This window comes from Ursus americanus, chromosome 6, assembly GCF_024610735.1.
Source record: "Ursus americanus isolate L20-20 chromosome 6, mUrsAme1.1.p, whole genome shotgun sequence".
In the NCBI taxonomy this organism is placed as follows: Eukaryota; Metazoa; Chordata; class Mammalia; order Carnivora; family Ursidae; genus Ursus; species Ursus americanus.
This window is the reverse complement of record NC_142132.1, coordinates 60,026,543-60,048,760: the sequence shown is the minus strand read 5'-3', so window position 1 is coordinate 60,048,760 and position 22,218 is coordinate 60,026,543. Positions and strand designations below refer to the sequence as shown.

At 39.6% G+C, this 22,218-nt stretch overlaps 1 protein-coding gene across 2 annotated transcripts in view; it reads left to right on the top strand.

Moving 5' to 3' along the window:
- The window catches only part of REEP3 (receptor accessory protein 3), a 94,303-nt gene that overhangs the window by 60,081 nt on the left and 12,004 nt on the right, over positions 1-22,218 (top strand). For both annotated transcript variants that reach the window (XM_045783482.2, XM_045783481.2), the window contains 4 exons: positions 8,315-8,391; positions 10,734-10,854; positions 11,086-11,199; positions 21,395-21,542. In XM_045783482.2, coding sequence (XP_045639438.1) covers positions 8,315-8,391; positions 10,734-10,854; positions 11,086-11,199; positions 21,395-21,542 — 460 coding nt within the window. The remainder of the gene's footprint in view (positions 1-8,314; positions 8,392-10,733; positions 10,855-11,085; positions 11,200-21,394; positions 21,543-22,218) is intronic.

Below are 22,218 nucleotides of genomic sequence, written 5' to 3'. Positions count from 1 at the left end.
TTAAATAAGCTAATCTGATCCATGTACTATATAAACTAGAATGTAATTTTAGATACTATGGTTTTGTATCACAGATGATTCCAGAATCTCCAAAAGAACTTGCCTAATTATAAGAGTATATATTCTTGGAATATAAATTCATTTTGATATTTAAATGATTTTAAGATTTCATTTAAGGAATCTTTTTCTTATAAATATTGTATTTTAAATTAAAATATTCACATTTCTCAACTCACAAAAAATATATCGTACATAAAGCATTCCAAGATTTAGTTATTATTTCTTTTTAAAGATTTTATTTACTTATTTGACAGAGAGAGAGCACAGCAGGGGGACCAGCAGGCAGAGGGAGAGGAAGAAGCAGGCTCACTGAGCCAGGGAGCCCGACGTGGGGCTCGATCCCAGGACCCTGGGATAATGACCTGAGCCGAACGCAGATGCTTAATAACTGAGCCACCCAGGCGTCCTGCGTTCCAAGATTTTAATATGACTGCCAGTTCATTGTGACCACTTTCAAAAAAGGTCTATTGCCAAATATTTAGGAAGAATGGAAATGACAGTCTTGTATAGAAGTTAGCCCAGTTCATTAATTCTTTTGATAAATACCTTTGAGAATGTCTTTTGTTGCAGGTACCATAGCAGGCATCAGGTATACCCTTGGGAAACAAAACAAAGCAAAGTGAGCATCAGACAACATTTTTCAAGTAGTATGCCCACTGACCTTTATGTACTGTATGCTTTGGATATCTTGGCCTCCCACTCAGAATAAACCCACTTTAAACTTTATGCATGTTTCTTTTCTTTTTTTTTAAAGATTTTATTTATTTATTTGACAAAGAGAGAGACAGCCAGCGAGAGAGGGAACACAAGCAGGGGGAGTGGAAGAGGAAGAAACAGGCTCCCAGCAGAGCAGAGGGCCCGATGCGGGGCTCGATCCCAGGACCCTGGGATCACGCCCTGAGCTGAAGGCAGACACTTAATGACTGAGCCCCCCAGGCACCCCTTTATGCATATTTCTAACCAGCTAATTTATCTGATTTATTGGCCTAAGGAAAATAAAAGGGGATTGCCACTGAAGTCATCCAGACTGACAGTGCAGATAACAATGAACAAATGCACACAGATAGAACCACATTTGCCAAGGGATCACAAAAGTAGTTTAAAATAATATTTCTCTGGCCAATCTGCTGCATGAGAACATCAATGCTTCCTATACTCCAGATCCTTCTGAGAGTCCCCTGAAGGTATCTCAACCAGAATTTCTTAACATGGTAGTCCTTTTCTCCATTTTCAGATCACTGTGGTAGTATCACCAACCAGGGCCTTAACCATGCCACACATGGCAGCCGATGGCACTGGGACTGATGCTTCCCTCATTCTAGAACCTTTGCTACTAAGGCCTTGCTTTAGTGTGACCTTTCATGTTAGGGTAGGCAAGTCTACTATAATTATAATGTGTAACAAAAATGCAACGGCTGAAGGAATATAGAAATGTATTTCTCTCTCATATAACAGTCCAGGTTAGGTGTCTTATTTTGGTAACAAATTCTCATGCCATCCTTCAAGAACTGGGACTCTACCCACTTACAGCACATGGCTTCCAGCGTTGCCCTGCTCTGTGCCCTCCTGGGCCACAGGAAGGGGGAAGATCCTGTGAGGGAGATACACCCACTTCTCAAAAGCCTCACCTCACTTTCTGCTGGGGAGAACGGGACACACTGCGAAGTGGGGCTGAGAGGCACCAGCCCTGGCTGGGCCACTGCACAGTCACAATTCTGCCATTAGGCCTCTTGACGGACAGCAAGCTGTCACTTCCCATCTCTGTCTTGTTTCACTGTCCTAGACCTAGACCACTGCAGCCTCCTAGATCTAATCTCCAGAGAAGCTGAGGCCCTCCCTTCATCACATAATCTAGAACATCTGTACCCTAGGCTGCTGCTTTTCCCATCCAGATGAACAGCTTGTCTAAACCTTTACTACTGTCCTCAGACCCACCTTCCTTCCCACTCCCACCCAGCCTGCAAGGATGACCTTCCCTCCTTCTCTAAAGTAAAGACAGAGGTCCCTCGCTCTGGTTCTCTTCCCAACACAGCCAGTCTTTTCTTTCCTTCCATCCCAGAGGAGCCTGCCTCTCTGCTGCTTTCTCAAGCCCACTCTTCTTCCTAATCTAATTCTTGTCTTTCTCATGTGGGATCTTGTTCCATTAAGTATCCCTGCTTTCTCTTCATTTGAATCTTCTTATCTTGCTGGTAAAATTTTCAATCCTTGAGAATATAAACATGCTTTCTTTTTGCTTCATGCTGTTTTTTATTCCTCCCTTTTTTTTCTTCTAAAACCAGATCTCCCAAAGGGCTAGTTGATGCTTACCCGTCCTGCTGCATCTCCTCAAGTGTCTGGCCTTTTGCAATCCTTACAGAAAGGAGCCCATATGCAGTCAGCAACTCATCAGTATGTATTTCTGGAGCTCTGTCGATGCCAGGCACTGGGAATTCAGTGAACAGAATAAAAGTCTTTCTCGTCTTGGAGTTTACATTCTAGTAGGGAAAGGCCAAAAAAAAAAAAAAAAAAAAGGTAAACATTTGCTAGATGTGTCAGTGATTATATGGTATGTTTCTGAAGAGAAAAGTGAGTCAGGATAAGGGAGCTAGGAGGACATCGATATTTTAAAAGACCTCCCGGATAAATATTTGAGCAGAGACCCAAAGCAAGTGAGAAAGTGATCCACATGGACAACTGCGGGAAGACAAACACACACACACAGACACAAAGTATGTCCCGAGGCCCTGGGGCAGGAGTATATCTGCGCACACAAGGGACAGTAAAAGGGCCAAGGTGATACAGGGCAGCAAGGAGCAGCAGATGAGGCCAGAGAGGTAGCAGGTGTCAGATCCACAGGGTCTTCTAGGCCATGGTAAGAATTCTGATGGGAGCCCTCAGAGGGGTTTGAGCAGAGGAATGGCGTGATTTGGCTTCTGTTTTAAGGAGAGCCTGGGACCGCTGTGTGCAGAACAGACCCAGAAAAGTAGTGTAATCAGTTAGGATGTGCTGTCGGAATCATGCGGACAGGAGATGGTGGTCATCTGGGCCAGGGAGGGATCTGTGGAAGTGGTGAGAAAAGACTTCCGTTCTGGGTGGATCAAAGCGATGGCAGGCGAGGTGGTGCTGGGACCTTCGTTTGCCCTTCCAGTGGAATTTCCCCTCCACATTTCTCCACCTTGCTTATGGCCCAGGGGCTGATTCATACCGACTGCATCACCTCTGGCTTCCCTTTGGGTTTGGCCTGTGTGAGGCTTTTGCAGAAGATCAGAAGGCAGGATGAACATGTCAGAGTACTGTCCTCGCAGCGTCCTCCCTTCCTCCCCTGCCACCATGGGTTGACTGTGACTGTCCACCTGAGGCTACAGCTCTCCCCTTACAGCTGCCCTCCCTGGATTCCAGGAAACTTTTCCCTGCCCTCCCTCCCTCCTTCACATCTAGGAGTAATTGCCAGCTCCTGCTGTTGCTAGCTCCAGGGTACACCAGTATCCTTTTATTGGGTTTCCTGAACCTTGCTCACAACTTTATAAATAGTCCCTTTAGGAAGCTTTCCTCAGATTCTTGTGCTCTTGACTCACACTGGAAGCTAGGACACCTAAAGTCGTAAGAACAGCAGAACATTTTTTTTTTAATCACAGTTTTTTACTCATTTTTCCCCAGTAAAATGTTAAATCCTTGAGGACAGAAGCTATCCTATTCGTGTTTCTAGTCTCATAACAAAGTAAGTAGGGTTTGCTACAGTTGTGTCAGTGTTATATGTAATGATGCCACCTGAGTCCTTAAGAATTGTCTAAATTATGTTTGATATGAAAGATTTATCAAAAGTAGGGTGTGTACACCCATCTTAGTCCTTATAGGATAGTATAAGCTTCACCTTGTTGGATAATTCATTTCCCTGGGACCAAAGAGAGTCTTTTCTTAAGAAAGAGTTGAGTACTTGGGGCGCCTGGGTGGCACAGCGGTTAAGCGTCTGCCTTCTGCTCAGGGCATGATCCCAGTGTTATGGGATCGAGCCCCACATCAGGCTCCTCCGCTATGAGCCTGCTTCTTCATCTCCCACTCCCCCTGCTGTGTCCTTCTCTCGCTGGCTGTCTCTATCTCTGTTGAATAAATAAATAAAAAAATCTTTAAAAAAAAAAAAAAAGAAAGAGTTGAGTACAGTTTTCTTATTACTTGTTGTTCTTGTGAGGATATCTAGACAATGGTTTGCTGATTTTACCAGTAGAAAGATACTGTGTACTATTTGTTTCTACTTCCCCAAGAATAAATTTTTTTTTCCCAAGAACGTAAATTTTTAACAAATAATGATGCCAGTATCCTTTTTTTCCAGCAACTTAAAAGGTCGTTGTAATTTATTAAGGTTACCAGTTACTAACTTATCTTTGTATAACATTTTAAAGGTGATTATATTTGGTTATATACATTCACAAGATTATCAGTGTAATTGTTTTCCTACCAATTTCCGGTTTTATTTTTACATTGTTATTGTTGTTTTCTTTTGATCTAAAGAATATTTTATCTTTAATCATCACATGTTTAAGTATACGTCTATAGTTTTGTGACTTGTTTTTTGTTTTTTTTTTTCTTTTTGACCTTGACTTCTTTCTTACTATTTCCTTGGAGCAAAACCTTAAACACTAGGCTGTGTGGCCTTGAGATGTAGTTTTAATAAAAGCTTTGCAGAGTAATCATTTGGTATAAAATCCCAACCAAATCCATTAATAGAAAAAAAGAAAGCAATATCTTTTCAAGGTGAACTTTCTTTGTGGTTGCTCCCACGAATAACACACACTCATTACATTAATTTAATTATTATTGCCTGCCTATTATAATTTAAGGTCCATATTTCTGATAAGGACAACCAAAAAATCTGTAAGTTTAAGAACAGATTATCAAGGAATTTATTCATTAAAGACAAATTCCTATACCATGGAGTTCTGCTAATATAAAATTGTTGTCAATACTCCAGGAAAATGTCCAGGAATACCTTCATAATTGGATAGTTGGTTGTGTTTTAACTGAAATGGCATGACCTTCTTCTTTTTTCTTCTTTTTCTCCTTTTTAAATTTTTTACATTGCTAAATATCCCCACAACCTAAATAAATATATGGGGATTTTTAAAGAGATAAACATGGGGCACCTGAGTGGCTCAGTCAGTTAAGCATCTGCCTTGAGCTCAGGTCATGATCTCAGGGTCCTGGGATCGAGCCCAGCCCTGGGCTCCCTGCTCAGCGGGGAGCCTGCTTCTCTCTTTGCGCCTCCCCCTGCTTGTACATGCACGTGCTCGCTTGCTCTCTGTCAAATAAATAAATAAGATCTTTTTTAAAAAATAAAGAGATAAATGTTACATTCTTTAAAGCATTTTTATTTTGTGGCTTTTAAAATTAATTTAATAACTTCATTTGGAAACTAAATAAGCCCTTGAAATCTATGGGATGTGTAGCCGCTCTCCTTCATTGGAGAACTAGTCACTCAGGGTATCACCAGTCACTATCTTACAGTCCCCATTACCTCTCTTGTGGTATGACTACCACAAGAGGTATGACTACCTCTTATGACTACTTGTGAAGTGGTTATCTATTTGGAAACTCACGATCATAAGGTTGGTGGAAAATAGTGAAATAATGAAAAGTAGTAAGCACTGACCTAAATAATTTTACCTTTCTGAAAGTTTCCTAAACTTTCTATGAGACAGACAACCGAATTTAAACCTCTCTTTTCCTGGGAAAGATGATAGTCACACTGAATTCCCTGTGTTGCATACAAGGAGAGGGACGGGGACTGACAGGAGGGGTCTGATGGCCACCGCTTGTTCATTGAGAAGGGAAGACTGTGCCTCCTCCGGCCATCTCTTAGCTCACTGGCCTTGTGCACCTTATTTATTTTGGCCCTCAAGACGGTAAGAGTTTCCTGTATGATTTGTCTTCAAGCTGTGCCCAGGGAGCGCATGGGTTTCATGGCGTCTCTTCCACCGTCGCACCGCAGGTGGAATGGGAGACCCCGTGGGAGCGCTTTTCTCCTGTGATTGTCACAGTTTTTCTCAGTAAAGGGTTGTATAGTTTTCAAAACTGTGATCACCTCTAAGATCCCTTCTAGCTGTGGAAAAGCTCATTATTCTGTTTCCAGTCTTTTTTCTTCATTCCTTTTTGGGAGAGGCTTTCAGTCACTAGGGGTGAAAGCTAACCTTTTGAATACAGCTGAAAGGGAAGAGTGCTGACTTCGTGTTTGGATCGAGAAGGGCCGGGTAAATCAACTCAGGAAAGAGTTAAAAAAGGGAGGGGTGGGAGAAAATGTAGATAGGATGTGAGGCCTGGAAGAAAATCCCCATATTTGGACAAAAGTTTGGAATTGGCAGCAGTGAGCGATTTAAAGAGAACTCATAAAAAGTAAAAAAAAACTTACTAAAAAGTATATTTGGGCTGTTTTGGGGTTTTTTTAATTTGAGATGATAATTGTTAATCAGGTGCCTTGTATTTCTCATGTAGATAATATACCCTATTATTTGCTTTGGGCAAATTTTTTAAGCTTTCAGGAGTCTATAAATTAGAGTAAATTGGTATTATTTCTATTTCATGGTACATTGCTTCAAAAGTTATTCATGGCTGTTTTTAATTGAATTGTCCATGTAAAGAAAAAACCATAAAAGCCACTTGAATTATAGGTTCTATTGTCTGTGGAATACCCAAACAAGCTTCTATATTAAAACTAAATAGTTAGGTCAATTTTCTAGCTATTTATAGAGACCTAAATTTTTTCTGTCATTTCATTGGGATGAGAACAAGGGAAGTGGTGGTTATTCTTGGATCTCACAATTAACAAATCCTCACAAATTCTTTCTCTACATAGTATAATTGATTAATAGCACCAAATCCAGGGTCAGGCAGCCTGGATTCAAATTGTGGCTAAGTGACCTTGAACAAGTCATTTTACTTCTCTGTCACTGTTTCCTTACCTATAGTGGAAATAATCATGTTTCCTTCCGTGTAGTATTGTTGTGGCGAGTAAATGATTTAATATGTAATGCACTTAGTACAGTCCCTAGCCCATAGTTGGCATGGTTTTGTGTATTAGCCATTATTATAATATTGAGCAAAAGATCAGAGATTTTAATCTTTAATGAAAATCCAACTTGTGATAAGAGAGTCCCTGTACTCGGGTAAAGTAGAAAGGTATAGTTGGGGAATTGAGTTCAAGAAAAATTAATCAGGCAGCATTCTATGAAAAGGACTGATACAAAGAGACACTGGAGTCTCAGGGACTGGTTAGGATGCTATATTCCAGGCAAGAGGTAAAAAAATGTCCTGAACTACTGTCTCAGTCCATTCAGACTTCTGTAATAAAAGTACCATAGACTGGGTGACTTATAAACAACAGAAATTTATTTCTCACAGTTCTGGAGTCTAGAAGTCCAATATCAAGGCAAGTCTGGTGTCTGGTGAGACCCACTTCTTGGTTCATAGATGGCCATTTTCTCTGTGTTCCCATATGGTGGAAGGGATGAGAGAGCTCTTTGGAGGCCCTTTTAGGAAAACACTAACTCCATTTATGAATTATAAGCTCCATCCTTGTGACCTCATCACCTCTCAAAAGCTCCACCTCCTAATACACATTTGGGGTTAGGATTTCAACATACAACTTTGAGGGGGAGGACGCAAACATTCACTCTATTGCAATGACCATTGTGGTGTTGATAAAAGAAGGAAATGATTGTGAGAGGTTACAGGTGTACAGGAGCTTGGGGAAAAGAAAACACTAACCGACTTTCAAACTAGGTCACTAGCCTTATGGATGTAACAAACCCAGGATCATTCTTTGGTTCCTGAACAGTTTCTATAGATTGAAAATTACGGAATGCAAAATTTAAAAGACTAATAAAGATTAAATGTGATCATATCATAGTATGCTGTTATTATGTAATAAATAGCTAATCGTCGTCATAAAGAAGCATGTAGATAAAAATAAGATCTTGTGAAGAACTTTCCTCCACTTAAGAAACCACTTAAGAAAAATATATCCTATTGTTCTGATTCTTTCATTCAGATTCCTGCATTATATTGTGTCAGGACCAGAGATTTGTTATTCTTTGATTCTCGTCTTATATGCCCGGACTTTTGATGTAGTGATGTGAGAAACGCAGACATAATAAACCTGTTGAGAATTAAACCATCACCTTCTGCATTTGATCCAGCATCTGTATATCTAAAAATATATATGTAATTATTCAGAGTTGCAAGTAATCTTAGTCTGTTATTTCATAAGCATTTTTATTATTTCCAGGTCCGATGGATGATGTACTGGATTGTTTTTGCTCTCTATACTGTGATTGAAACAGTAACAGATCAAACAGTCGCTTGGTAAGTCCTAGCACTGAGAAAGGGACAGACTGTAGACTCTTTGTCAGGTGTCCTGAGCTCTTACGCTGCTCTTGCTGGTAACCACGTTATCTAATTATCCAGTGTTTCGTTTTCTTCATCTGGTTTCCCGTAAGAACGTTACTTTCCTTACAGGCCCCCCTCAGATTAAGGCAGCTCGTTCTTCTCCCCATGTGTCGCTCTCTTCCGACCTCCCACACAGGTCCCAGGATCTTGGAATAGAAAAACTTGGTTGTCATTATCCTTTTTCCACACGATGACTTCAGGCTATTTTTCTTTATCACTTCCTAAATGACTCCCCCTTTGAAACCCACAGCATCTGGTTCTAGCACTCCCTCCCCATCCTTAAAACTCTCAACTACAAACATTCAGACCAGAGGACGTCAGCATCCACGTGGACGCCCACTCACCACCAGCTCCTTGGCTGCTTTGTTCCAAGTAGCTGAGACAAAATTAAAGCATGTTTATATCCTCAAGGATTTAACATTTTACCAAGAAGTAATACCAAATGGAACAACTTGCATCTCCCTGTGCCATATTTCACTGGTGCGTTTCCATCTAAACCTTACCATCACTTGGAGAAGTCCTCCTTTTAAAATCTTTAAACTTAATACTTTAAACTTAATACTTCTTTACCTGGGCTCCCAGAGGCAGCCCCCCAGAACATCAGTCAGCTGCTCATATAGGTATCTGTTTGAACCTCCCCATTCCTTTTACTCCCTATCTCCATGCCCTCCTGCATCTGTTTCAATCATTTGTTGTTCTCTCGGTAAACTGTCTTTCTGGCTTTACTCTTCTCATCATCCTCTCACAGCACTCTAGGTCACACTGGATTGCTAGAAAACAATAGAGACATCATCAGATTTAAATGTTCTTAACAACCTGCCCTCATTCATGAACTTCTCTGCGTCTGTACCCATCTCTCTCCTGATTTGAAACATAACATGTCCTTCCTCTATCCCAAAGCTCATTTCATTTACTGTTAAGTGTTTGGTGTAGAGTTTTGGGGGAGGGTTTTTTTATTTGCTTCTATGGGACAGAATATAGATTTCAAACCATGCCAGTTCTCTTAAGTTTCAAAGTTCTCTTTTTAGAGACCTCATTTTTCCTGATTGCAGATGTAGCATATATACATTATTAAAAAGCGAATGATGTAGAAAAAGTTTGCCAGGAACAGTACAAGTCCAGAAATTCCTCTGTAATTGCACCAGGCAAAGACCCTTTGTTCACTGCACAGCAGTCATTCCTTACTGCCCTGTACCCTCTGCCTCGTCAGGAGAGCCCAGAATTGTTCAGATATTACGTATCTTCATAATTCCTGGCCCAAGGATGCTAGTCCTACGGTATATTAGTTCACTTTTGCTGTGGCAGTAGACAAAACCTTTTAACCACAGTGGGTTAGAAAAACAAACACGTATTTTTTGCTCAAGTTATTTAAGGGCAAAAGGTTGGCTGCAGCTTTGCTGGGCTCAGCTCAGTTTTAAGTGTCTTCTGCTTTCAGGACCAAAGCTGAAGAAGCAGCTGTTCTCAGGGCAGAAGGCAAAAATTTAAAGCAAGAGGTTGGGGGTGTCGGGGTGAGGAAGTCAATAGGCATTTAAAGCTTCCGCGTGCATGTGATATGTCAGACTCACGTGATGTTGGCCAAAGCAATTCACATGTCTACACCCGCAATCATTGCTCAAGGAAGTGCACTCAGCCTACAGGGAGAGAAAGCACTACAAAGTCACAGGAAAAGGGGCGTGGGTGGGTAACGCTAATCCCCAGTGTACCACATGGGAATTCCATTCCCCTTACAAGTGAACGATTGTCTGCCCAGCGTCACAATTCCGGCCAAATGAGATTGGAAGGAAAGTTCTTGGGGTCTTCTGAGAAAGAGAAGGAGATGTGTTCATGGGCTAACTTTGTGCCCTTGGAGCATGTAAAGCTGCGTCCTGGTGCATGGAGAGATGTCAGGTACCAAAATGCGGAAGGGTCGGGGGTGCCCCTCACCGCCCTGGGTAGATGCTATTAATATTCTCTCCTGATGGCTGCAGTCCATTGGCAGCTTGCCTATGGTCTCTTCAACAGAAGAATCTTACACTAGAAGTTGCTGAATCTCTGCAGCGATCAGGTCCCTCTTTGGTTAGAACTCATCTAGAGTTAATGAAATTAAGTCAATTCAAACATAGTTCTTTCGTTACTCACTCACTTTGACATGCGAAAATTTAACTTAGCGATTGAACTTTCTTAAAAGCTTGTGTGTGTGTGTGTGTGTGTGTGCGTGTGAGATTTCCTCATTGTAGTTTAGTTTTTACCAGCAGTTTTTTCAAATTTTTTCTTGTTAGGTTCCCCCTGTACTATGAGCTTAAGATTGCCTTTGTCGTGTGGCTGCTCTCTCCCTATACCAAAGGAGCAAGTTTAATATATAGAAAATTCCTTCATCCACTTCTTTCTTCCAAGGAAAGGGTAAGATATATAATATATATAATATATATTATATAAGTAATATATAATATTATTATATTAATATTATAATATAAATATTTCTACAAATCGTTTGTTAGAAATGTACATCATCGCATGGTTTGTCCTGTAAAACGAGTGAAACTATCACTTCATGGGGGGGAGGTCCTCGTTTTTGGCTTCTTGACACTAGTGTCAAATAAAGTTTCTATCTGTGAGTTTGTTTTTCCCCAGGAGATTGATGACTATATTGTACAAGCCAAGGAGCGGGGCTACGAGACCGTGGTCAACTTTGGGCGGCAGGGGTTGGCTTTCGCGGCCACTGCGGCTGTCACTGCAGCCGTGAAGGTAACTGTTCAGTTACGTGTTTTATCCAGTGTCGCATTAAAGCCAATGGACAAAGTAGGGTGGCTTTTTATTCCAGATCATTATAAAATTTTGGCAGAATTTTGCTTTCTGCTTATTTTTGTAATACTGGAAAGAACAAGTAGATAATTTAAAAAACAATTGTTAAACATGTTTTTTAGAACTACTTAATATTCTGAAAGTCGTAACTGATCACAAAATGAGAGCTAGTTAATACAGAAAGACATACCTGAAGATGTCATTTTGTCGTAATTTTCCTACTTTATAACCTTAAAGTAAGGTTGAGTAAATCACCTCTAGTAAAGATGACCATTATTTCTTTCCCTGTCTCTGGTGTTTTTCTCTCTCTCTCTCCCTCTCTCGATGGCAATATCTTGGTAGGATTTCTGGCTTACTCCTGCACCCCTACTTCAACCAATTTGAGGTAACTGATTATTCAAAATAAGGCATGAAAAAATTCTGTCCTTAAAACGTGAGATTTTACTTAGCTAGTTACTAATGTCATGTGTTGTGTTTTGCAAGTGAAGTTATCAAATGTATGCCTTCTATGAAGACTCGCATTATGGCTTTTGGATTTTTTTGCATGTAGTATTTAATGTGGTTTATTTTAAATACCATAGCATAATTGATTTTGGTGTGTAGTATATGGAAAGAAAACAGGCTTCAGATCCAGAAAATGCTGAGTGTGACTTTCTAAATAACTGTTATTGGTGATTTACTTAACCTCTGTGTTCACTTGTTGCTTCATGTATACAATGGGGGTAATATACCTGTCTGTGAGAGCATTTACAAAAGCACGGTGCTTGCCAAAATATAGTAGGACTCCAATGAACATTAATATCACATGTCTCTCTCTCTCTCTCTCAAGTGAAAATTTGAGTTTGTTGCTATTAAGTTAAATTTGAGATAAATAGTATTCCAACTCTTGAGTTAGGCTTTTTCAACTTGGTTATCTTGAACCAAAATACCAATGCAATGGGAATAAATATTCTAATTAAGTGGTGATTCTATATAATAGCAATGGTGGAAAGATGTCAAATGTTAAATGGGGTTTCTAGAATGATCCTTAATTTTTCAGAGTGATCTTTGGCTCAAGTACAATTAATATTATCAACAGAACTAGAAATTAAAATTATATTCAAATTATATACCCAGAAGTGTTGCATTAAGAACTAAGTGGAAACTTACTCACTGCAGCCCTAGCCATGTAAGACAACTGTATTATTAATGATTATTAACTATCAGCATTGTAGCGAAGTGTAGCTTGCCTGTTACTTGGCTTTTAAAGACTTTTTCTTTTATTAGTATAGATATAAACAAATACTAAAATAGTAAAATTTTCATCTTATTGAAGGACTGTTTTTTTTTCCATTTTAAAAGAAGTTCATTTGCTTTTTAGTTCTTGCTTAATGAAAATACATGCCTGATTTCCGCATGTACTAAAAAAGAGCATCCACGAGATCTAATATTCAACAACTAGGAATTCTGTGAGAGACCACAGATGCAGTTATCAAAGAAATAATACAATGATATTTCCCAGAACCGAAGGCCATGAATCTCTAGATTGAAAAGGCCCACAAAGTACCCAGCACAACGAATGAAAAAAAAGACCGACTGTGAGCAAGGTCATTGGAATATTCCAAAAAACCAGAAAGAAGGAAAAAATTTTTAAGGATTCCAAAGATAAAAAGTATGTTACATTCAGATGATCAAGAATCAGAATGGCAATTAAATGTCTCAGTAGTGACAATGGAAGCTTGAAGACCAAAGAGCATCCGTGATACCATAATGATTTTCACCCTTGGTTTCTGTAACTGTCAAGCTCTCAGTCTGTGTGAGCCTAGAAGTCTTTTTTTTTTTTGTTTGAGGCATGCAAAGTCACAAAATTGACCTCCTGTGCGCTCTTTGTCAGGGTAGATGTGCTCTGCCAAAATTAGGGACTAGTCCATGAAAAAGGAAACCCACAGGATCTAGAAGACGGGGTCCCACACAGAAGGAAGGTGACAGGACTTCCTCCCAGGATGAATGTGCAGAACGTGCAAGTCCAGGGTGCAGCTGACCAAAATGGGATGTGATGGGTGCAGGTGACAGGACAGGGGTCTCAGGGAAAAGTACGGGGAGGAGAGTATCTAAGAGGTTTAATCCTAGGCAGGGATGGTACTTAAACCGGTCAGCACACGCTCCGACCGTTCAGAAGACATACTGCACCCCATGAAAAATGTGCTAGAGGCAAAGGTAAGAGAGAGGGTGTAGGACGACTAATCAAATGAATACCTAAAAAATGGTATAATTGTTAGCTCTGGAAAATAAAGTTATATAAGAAGGGGATATAATAATGGAACCTGACTCGGCCCAGCAGCAAACAGCATTTACATCACAATCATGAGAAAACGGACTGTAGATTGAACAACTGTGATTTTGCTCTATCAGGAAAGTGGGGGAGGAGAGAAGCAGGTGGAAGAGAAAGAAACTCCTCACCTGCCAGACAGGAAAATAGAGGGTTTAAAATGGTGCCTGCAGGAGGATGGACCGGAGAAGGGGACCGGGCAAAAAACAAGAAAGCTTCTTGCTTTCTTTTATTACAAAACTTAGCTTTATTTGACTTCACAAAGGAAGTGCAGTTGACCCTTGAACAATAAGGGTTTCAGCTTGTTGGATCCAATTATACACCAATTTTTTTCAATACATACAGTACAGTACTGTATATGTATTTTCTCTTCCATAAGATTTTCTCAGTTACATTTTCTTTTCTCTAGCTTACTTTTTTGTAAGAGGACAGTGTATAATACACATGTTAATCAACTGTTACCAGTGCGGCTTACAGTCACCAGTGGGCTATTAGTTAAATCTCAAGGGAGTCAAAACTTAGATGCAGATTTTTTACCCCCCAGTGAGTTGATGCCCCTAACCCCCACGTTGTTCAGGAGTCAACTGGTACAGGTCTTATACCCCCCCCCAACAAGATGCTTTCTGAATTTTACAAACTTAGAAGCATGATTCAGCATGATTCTATGGCATAAAAACTGAAAATTAAATTTCGACTTGAAACATTGCTTAAAAAATATGGACATTTTAGAACATTGTTCTGGGAAACAGAGAATCACACAAATCCCATTTTTCCTCCTCACTTTAACACTTAAATATCGTTTCTAGTCCTGCTACTCTGTGGGACCCCTTCCTACGCACTGTGACCATTTCATGGGATATTTATTTTACTTGGACTTACGGTTACTACTTCCAAACCCTCTATGTGGGAAATCAGAAAGCCCCACTCTATTATCTTATCCTCATTCTCTCCTCGTTTATTTTTATTTTATCCTTTGCCGTGATCAGTGTTTAGCATCCTGCGTATTTGTTCAACATCTGTTTGTTTAATGCCTCCGACATGGCAGGTGCCAGGCATGCAGCCGTGGGCAAGATAGACACAGTCCCTACTCTCACAGTCTGCTATCTGGCTGAGTGTCTGTTTTCACTAACTGAAAATTGTCTCTCATCTTTGGTTGCTAAGAGCCTTCCCCCTGCCCTCCCATTATTAAAATAAGCATTAACTCACAGAGATGCTTTCCTTCAGAAAGGCTATAAAAGCATTTCTTCTTTGTGATTCATTGTTTGTTTTTATCTATATATTTAGCATCATAAAACCACCTCCCCACTTCAAAGGCAGGAAATAGAGAACATAAGAATCATCTAAGTTACCACTGCAAATCAGACACATGTCCCATAATTTGAATTCATTTTGGAACTTTTCCTTCTCGTTCGTGATGTGGTGGTCCTTTTGTTATCAAGATCGCCGTGGGTGTGGTAGCCCTCGCTGTCCTGGGCATGAACACAGGTGAATCTTGGCTTCAGCTGTCCTGGATTCTATTCATTAGAAATAGTCATTAAATATGCTGAACGTAGCATTATGTTAACACTATTTGCCTCAAGTTGTACTGTGACTATTTTCGTGTAAGCGAAATTAGTTTCATCTCTGGAGATGTCAAAGAAAGGCACCATGATGGAAGAATCACTGAACCAGACACTTCATACTAGAGAGTAAATTGAAACTGAAATAGGAAATAGGTCAAGTTTAAGGAGAAACGTCAAGAAAGCCAATAGTAAGGCTTGAGAATTAATTTAAGATTTTTACAACCTATAGTTTGTTAAAAATATCTTTCAGGCTAAAAATGATTGGACTCTTGGTGTGACCTTTAAAGATCGGTAATACCCCTGACTAGGATTCCCAGGTTGAACCGCCTGAGCGTGTTAAAGATGAAAATAGGAATCTAATCAGAACATTTATTACACCGTAAAGCAATTTTCTGAAAATGTTACTCAGTTCTATGACCTCATTACCAGGCATCTGTTCGCAAGGTCAGTGTACAAGTTTATTTTGGCTGAGCAAAGCATAAACATAGGAAGGACCTTCAAGGATTTTGCTGAGGGGGTTCAACATTCCGTAGCTTTCACATGAGAAATGCAGGTGGCTTTTTACAGATGAGCAACACTACTCAGATGAAGGGCGGAGGAAGAAAAGTCCTGTTAGTCATATTAGCCATCTCTGAATTTTGTCTGGCAGCCTTTTCTTGGTGAACTCTTTAGCAGATATTGTTTAAAAAAAAAAAATCAGTTATCACAGAAATTAGAGTCTTAAAGGGTAAACTTGCTAAAATCGAATAGACTATAAAATGAGGAGGAGGAGGTCAAAATCCTGACCTCTTGCTGTCGGCTTTAAAGGCTTTCTGTTTGTGAAAGGATTTGAGGATATTCAGCTGCTTTGTATCATGCATTTAAAAAAAGAGCACTTGTCCAGACAATGGAAAGAAGGGTCATACTATTTTCTCGACAATCTAAGGAAGCAGAATGTTATAATGAATATTTAATTTACTAATAGTCTCGTGATCTGCATTTTCTAGCCCGATTCTGCCCTAATTATGCATGAGATTTGGGGCAGACCATCTGCACTGATCTATTAATTTTCTCACCTATAAATCAAAGAGGTGAAACCTGACTTCTGAAACCTCTCATAGCTCTCAAACAGTGGTTGGTCCTCACTGGGGAGGGGATTTTTGCCCCCAAAGGAACATTTGGCAACGTCTGGAGACATTTCAGGTTGTCACAGCTGACAGTGAGGGGTGCTGCTATTTGCGTCTGGGGGGTAGAAGTCAGGAATGCTGCGTAACATCCCATGATCCACAACAAATTATCCAGCCCAAAACAGCAATACTGCTGAGACTGAGAAAGCTTGATCTAAAAGTATGAGTCAGAAAAAGCTAAAAGGATGTATGAATATGTATAGACAGTTTGGGTATGGTGGGTTACAGATGACTTTATTTTCTTCATATTTTCCTCTGTTACAAATGTCCTTTGATAAATATATGTTGCTTTAATCTTAAAACCACTGAAATATACTATTCACTTAATGCAGATGCAGTCAATTCCATTCTAGGCTTAATCAGATTAATTCTCAAATGTCCTCAGGGGAAAAGGAGATTGCCCTAAAAACTTGGAACTAACCTTATCTGCATTTTAATGTGATATGTCAAAGATCAACAAGAAATAGAGCGTAATGGCTATTCATTATTGTGCAGTAGGGTAAGAATTACTCTGTAGGAGATTGTCTGTAAGATTATAAAGACTACTGATTATGTTTTTAAATTCCTTTTTTTTTTTTAATTTATTTTTATTTGAGAGAGAAAGAGCATGGGGGAGGGGGGTTGGGAGAGCGAATTCTCAGGTAGCCTCCCCACTGAGCACAGAGCCTCGACTTGGGGCTCCAAATCCCAGAACCCTGAGATCATGACCTGAGCCAAAATCAACAGTCGGAGGCTTAAGGGACTGAGCCACCCAGGCGCCCCGGTTGAAAGTTTTATCCTAAAATGCTGATGATAAGCATGGTAAATTCCCCTTATTTAACACAAAATATAATAATTTTAACATAGTGTTTAACCAGGAAGTGAAGTATTTAAACAAAGGCAGAATTCTTTGAGAGTAACAGAGTTAGAATTAGTCATACATACAAGGTCCCTTTTCTCAGCTGAAGAATCTTGCCCAGAGCATGAATGTGTTGGATCTGAACCCAACCCAGTTCGCCCCTACAAGTGTTCCCGTTTTAAATGGAGTTCTGGGCCTATCCAAATTCAAACCCTGGGAACTTTGAGTCACCTGAAGGGTTTAGGACACTCCTGCTAGTATCAGTTGTAATGTAAAATACTCTGCAAAATAGTTCTTAATTACTTTGATTTTTGTGTTCCCATCATAATCTTTCTGTTACTTTCTCTTCGAGTTTTAGGATCAATTTTAACATAAGCCCTGTTCGTACAATTCTGTAGAGAATGGGATTTAAGATCTGGGATATTGACTTACCTCGTAGATGGGAACTCCCTTCCTCGTTATTGACTAATGGCCAAAAGTGCTGTTTCCACATGTCTTTTCCTCTTCGAACTAGAACCTTTCTGCATTTTTCTTATACTTTTGGCTTAATATTATAGAAACCAAATAGAAGAAAATAAATAAAGCATTATTAATTTAAACAAAACCTCAATACATTTTAGCATTGTTACTGACAAATGACTCTATAATGCCCTACTTGTGCCCTCAAAATAGAGAAACAGTGTTTCTTTTGATGATGGGAGTAAGGGATTGGATATAGGAGAAATGAGCAGGAAATAGATCAGAAATTCTTACACATTACAATTAAAACTTCACTGTAAAAATAGAAAATGTTCGTTTAAAGAGTTGTAGCCAGGCATTGGAGGAAATGAAAGGAAATCAGAGTCACATCCAGTTTATAGTAAACAGTATTCAGATCTAGAAAAACAAAAACTTCACTATACCATCCATCTATCTATAATTCACCATCTATCTATAATTCTAATTTTGTAATATTAAAGCAATTGTTGAGAAAAAGAATAAAATCACCCATCCCATCTGCCTCAACATCATACTGTTTTCATTTTTGCATATTTTCCCTGTCTGCTTAAACCATACCACATACTTGCAACCATATTGTGGATATGATTAAGAATTCTGAGGTCGGGGGGAAGGTTTCCACTTAACATTTTATTTTAAACATAATTTCTTTGTTAATGGGCTTTTTGTTGAAAATACAAAAATTGGAGGGAATAGGTCTGCCTTTAAGTGTGATTATTTTATAATTAGCCTTCTTTAAAGTGGTCACATTGGTCACTTTAAAGTGGTTACAGACTTAGAATTTATGTAATGTTTCTGCAGTTCACAATACTGCATTAATTCTCTCTTCCCACATTAGTTCTATTCTGGGCCCATAAGAAAACCAACAGTGGAAAACCCCATTTTTTGAGGCGGTAATGGCTGTTGAAGTGTTGGGAGTCCTCCAAGAGTGTACACAGCCCCCTTTTGCTTTTCCTTGTGGTACTCGGCCTTCCTTGAAGCCTTGAGGGTATTGATAATACTTGGGGCGATAGGGTTGGTTACCAGGAGCTCTGTTAAAATCCAGATACCTCAGCTTGGTCATTGCTCACCTTTAATCAGCGTGAAGCAAACGCCTGGTGGACGGCGTGGTCTACCTGTGTGAACCCGTGACTGTACCTGCAGTTCTCTGCCCAGCCTCTGCTCCTGCAGTCCAGTGTCTGTGGAGAACTGTCCAGCAGTCAAAGGCAATGAAAAAGAAGAGGCATCAAAAGAACATTTAGTTTACTTACTATGCGCTCACTATCAGTGCCATACCAGTCAGTACACTAGGAGAAGAGAAGAAGCCTAAAATTAGTCACTCTCCTTTAATTTCTGAAATTCCTTCTCTGGAGACAGAATATACACAGCACAACTGTGGAACTAAAGGGAATGTGTGAGTTCATCTGTGACGTATGCTCTAAGAAATTAGCGGATGATACCCGTTAAAGATACCGAAGTCTGTGGATGATATAGTGCTGGATTGATTCGGTGGCAGTTTGACTTACTTGCATTCTGAGACGTTCCTTCTTGAGTGGGAGGGTTTGGCAGTCACAGCCCACCTTGGAAATTGCACCTGAGCCAGGGAGCAGGTGTCCCAGATGTGTATGCCGGTTGTCATGTTTGGCAGGAGGTAAAAAGTCAAGAGTTGCTGGGAGGGAGCACAGAAATACAAAGGTGTGATAAAGAGAATGACAGTTCTGAGAAAACAAAGGGTCTTCTCCTCAGATGTGCGCTGGTCACTTCCTTCTAGTGCATCTCTGATGTCTTCTGCCCCCATCTCTTTAAAATGGTATCTGATCGGGGCGCCTGGGTGGCGCAGTCGTTAAGCCTCTGCCTTCGGCTCAGGGCATGATCTTGGTGTTCCGGATCGAGTCCCACATCGGGCTCCTCGGCTGGGAGCCTGCTTCTTCCTCTCCCACTTCCCTGCTGTGTTCCCTCTCTCGCTGGCTGTCTCTCTGTCACATAAATAAATAAAATCTTTAAAAAAAAAAAATGGTATCTGATCAAGAGGAAGAAAGTGTAATGGATTCAACTATGACAAGAATGTTTAAAGACATGTGGAACCCAATTAAGTGGGGTATAGAAATGGCATTTTGACTTTATGTGATATCACTAACTCAGAGTAGCTGAATCAAGATCTTTTTTCAGCATAAAATGTAGTAATGTCCAAATGTTTATAGTGCCTCAGGCTTTGAAATCTGGAAATTGAAAGAGGCACCATTAGGGATGAGTTTCTACGGTAAAAGTCTAACTAGAGGCAGCCATAAATTCACATGTGTGAGAAGAAATAATAAAGAGTAAAAAAACCTTTAGAAGAATATTTTTAAAACAGCTATAAATAAGAAATGAGTCATCTGTATGCTATGCAAATTTTTGAAGTGGGTAAATTTAGAAATTATTTTTCCCCTTTATATTTGGGAAAGAAATGTAGTTAGGTCTGTAAAGTTCAGAAATGTCCCTTTCAGACTGGGCAGTGATGAAAATTATTGGACTTTCTACAGTGATGGAAATGTTCTCCATCTGTGCTATCCAGTACGATAGCCACAAGCCACGTGTGGCTGTTGAGCATTTGAAATGTGCAATTGAGAAACTCAATTTTTTATTTTAGTTTATTTAAATTTCAATACCCACATGTACCCAGTGTCTATCATATTGCTAAGGCTTTAAAATGACTTAAAGTCGGCGGTACCTGGGTGGCTCAGTCGCTTAATCATCTGAGTTCCACTCAGGTCATGATCTCGAGGTCCTAGGATTGGCCCGCATCCAGGCCCGCACTCAGCAGGAATCTGCTTCTCCCTCTCCCCCTGCCCTTCCCCTGCTCATTCTCTCTCTCTCAAATAAGTAAATAAAATCTTTAAAATAAATAAATAAATAAATAAGTAAACTGACTTAAAGTCCAATTGCATTGTAGTAGATATGCCTTGCCAGGTAGTGAATTCATTAACTATCACTTTGTATCCAAGATTCTTTGGCTTTTATTTATTTATTTATTTATTTATTTATTTATTTATTTATTTATTTTTACCTTGTACTAAGTAGAGTCATTACCACTCCTAATTTAGCTTTTCTTTAAAACAGTATGTCTTTGGGGTGCCTGGGTGGTTCAGTCTCTTAAGCTACCAGTTCTTGGTTTTGGCTCACGTCACGATCTCAGGCTTGTGAGATCTAGCCCACATCCGGCTCTGTGCTCAGCGGGGAGGGGAGTCTGCTTGAGATTCTTTCCCCCTCCCTCTCCCTCTGCCCCTCCCCACACACACACACACACACTCTTAATCTCTCAAAAAAAATAAATAAAAACTAAAAAAGAAATTAAACAGTATGTCTTTTATTTTAAAAACTTCTAAATCATAAGCCCCAAAGTGCCCGTTTTAGGAGAGAGCAAAATAATGGATGCCGTCTACTCGGAGGATAAGCTCATCATACATTTTTTTTACATTTAAAACAAATTACAAAGCTGAAATGTTTGGGAATGCAATGTACTGATGTCTAGAACTTACTTTGAAATGCATTTTAAAAATGGGTTGATGGATGGATAGATGGTAGATGTGTGGTAAAGAAAATAGAGCAAACTATAAACAATCTAAGGCTGTTTGCTGTGCTTTCAATTTTTCTGTTTCATAATAAATCAGTTTCATAATAAAGTTTCATAATAAAATCAGTCAGCCTCATGATAAAATGTTGGGAGAAATTTAAATGTAAGCATATGAAATATTTTAATGTGTGTTTTTTTTTCCTCTCTTGGATCTATCACTTCTCTGTTAAATAGAGCCAAGGAGCAATAACCGAACGTTTACGAAGTTTTAGTATGCATGATCTAACAGCTATCCAAGGCGATGAGCCTGTGGGACAAAGACCATTCCAACCTTTACAAGAAACAAAAAAGAAAAGTAAATCAGTCTCCGGTGACTCAGCAGGTGTGCTTGTTTGTTTTGATATATTTTTCTTTCACAATTGGAATTTTGAGTCCAGGTGGGTACCAAAATAATACATGGTAACTCTGAATTTGAGTAGGCACGATTTACACTGATGTTTGTGAATTTACACTTAATTCTCGCAATGTTCTCTAAATAGAGTTGGTGCTTGCCTTTTGTTGACTCTAGAGATAATCCAACTGAGAAAGTAACAGGAGCCTCTTGTGCGGCCATGACTTCTTAGACGCCTTCGGTGTGGCTCCCCCCAGCTCCCCACCACCGACACCAGTTCAGACCTGTGATCAGTCCTCTTTCAACTCAAACCGTGTAGTGACATCTAGGGAGTTTTATAGCTAAACACTCTTTACTGAAAATGCCGTGAACAAATAAGGATATTGACTCACAAGATAAAAAGTTTGAAGTGGTTGACAAAGGATGATTCAGTTTGTAAATAGGATTACTGCAATGGGAAATATGTGGAAATGACAGATCCTCGTTCAAGAATGAACTTGTAGGTATTTCTGATGTAAATTAGGAGCGTGGCAGAGTTGATATGTTCTAAAACTTCAGTAAATTATTCCGATCTTAGAAGTATACACCTAAATAAAAAGACATCGCTCCTTAGTCATTTTATCACATGTAAGAAAGTTTTAGTTCAAGGCTCAGCTGAAAATTAATA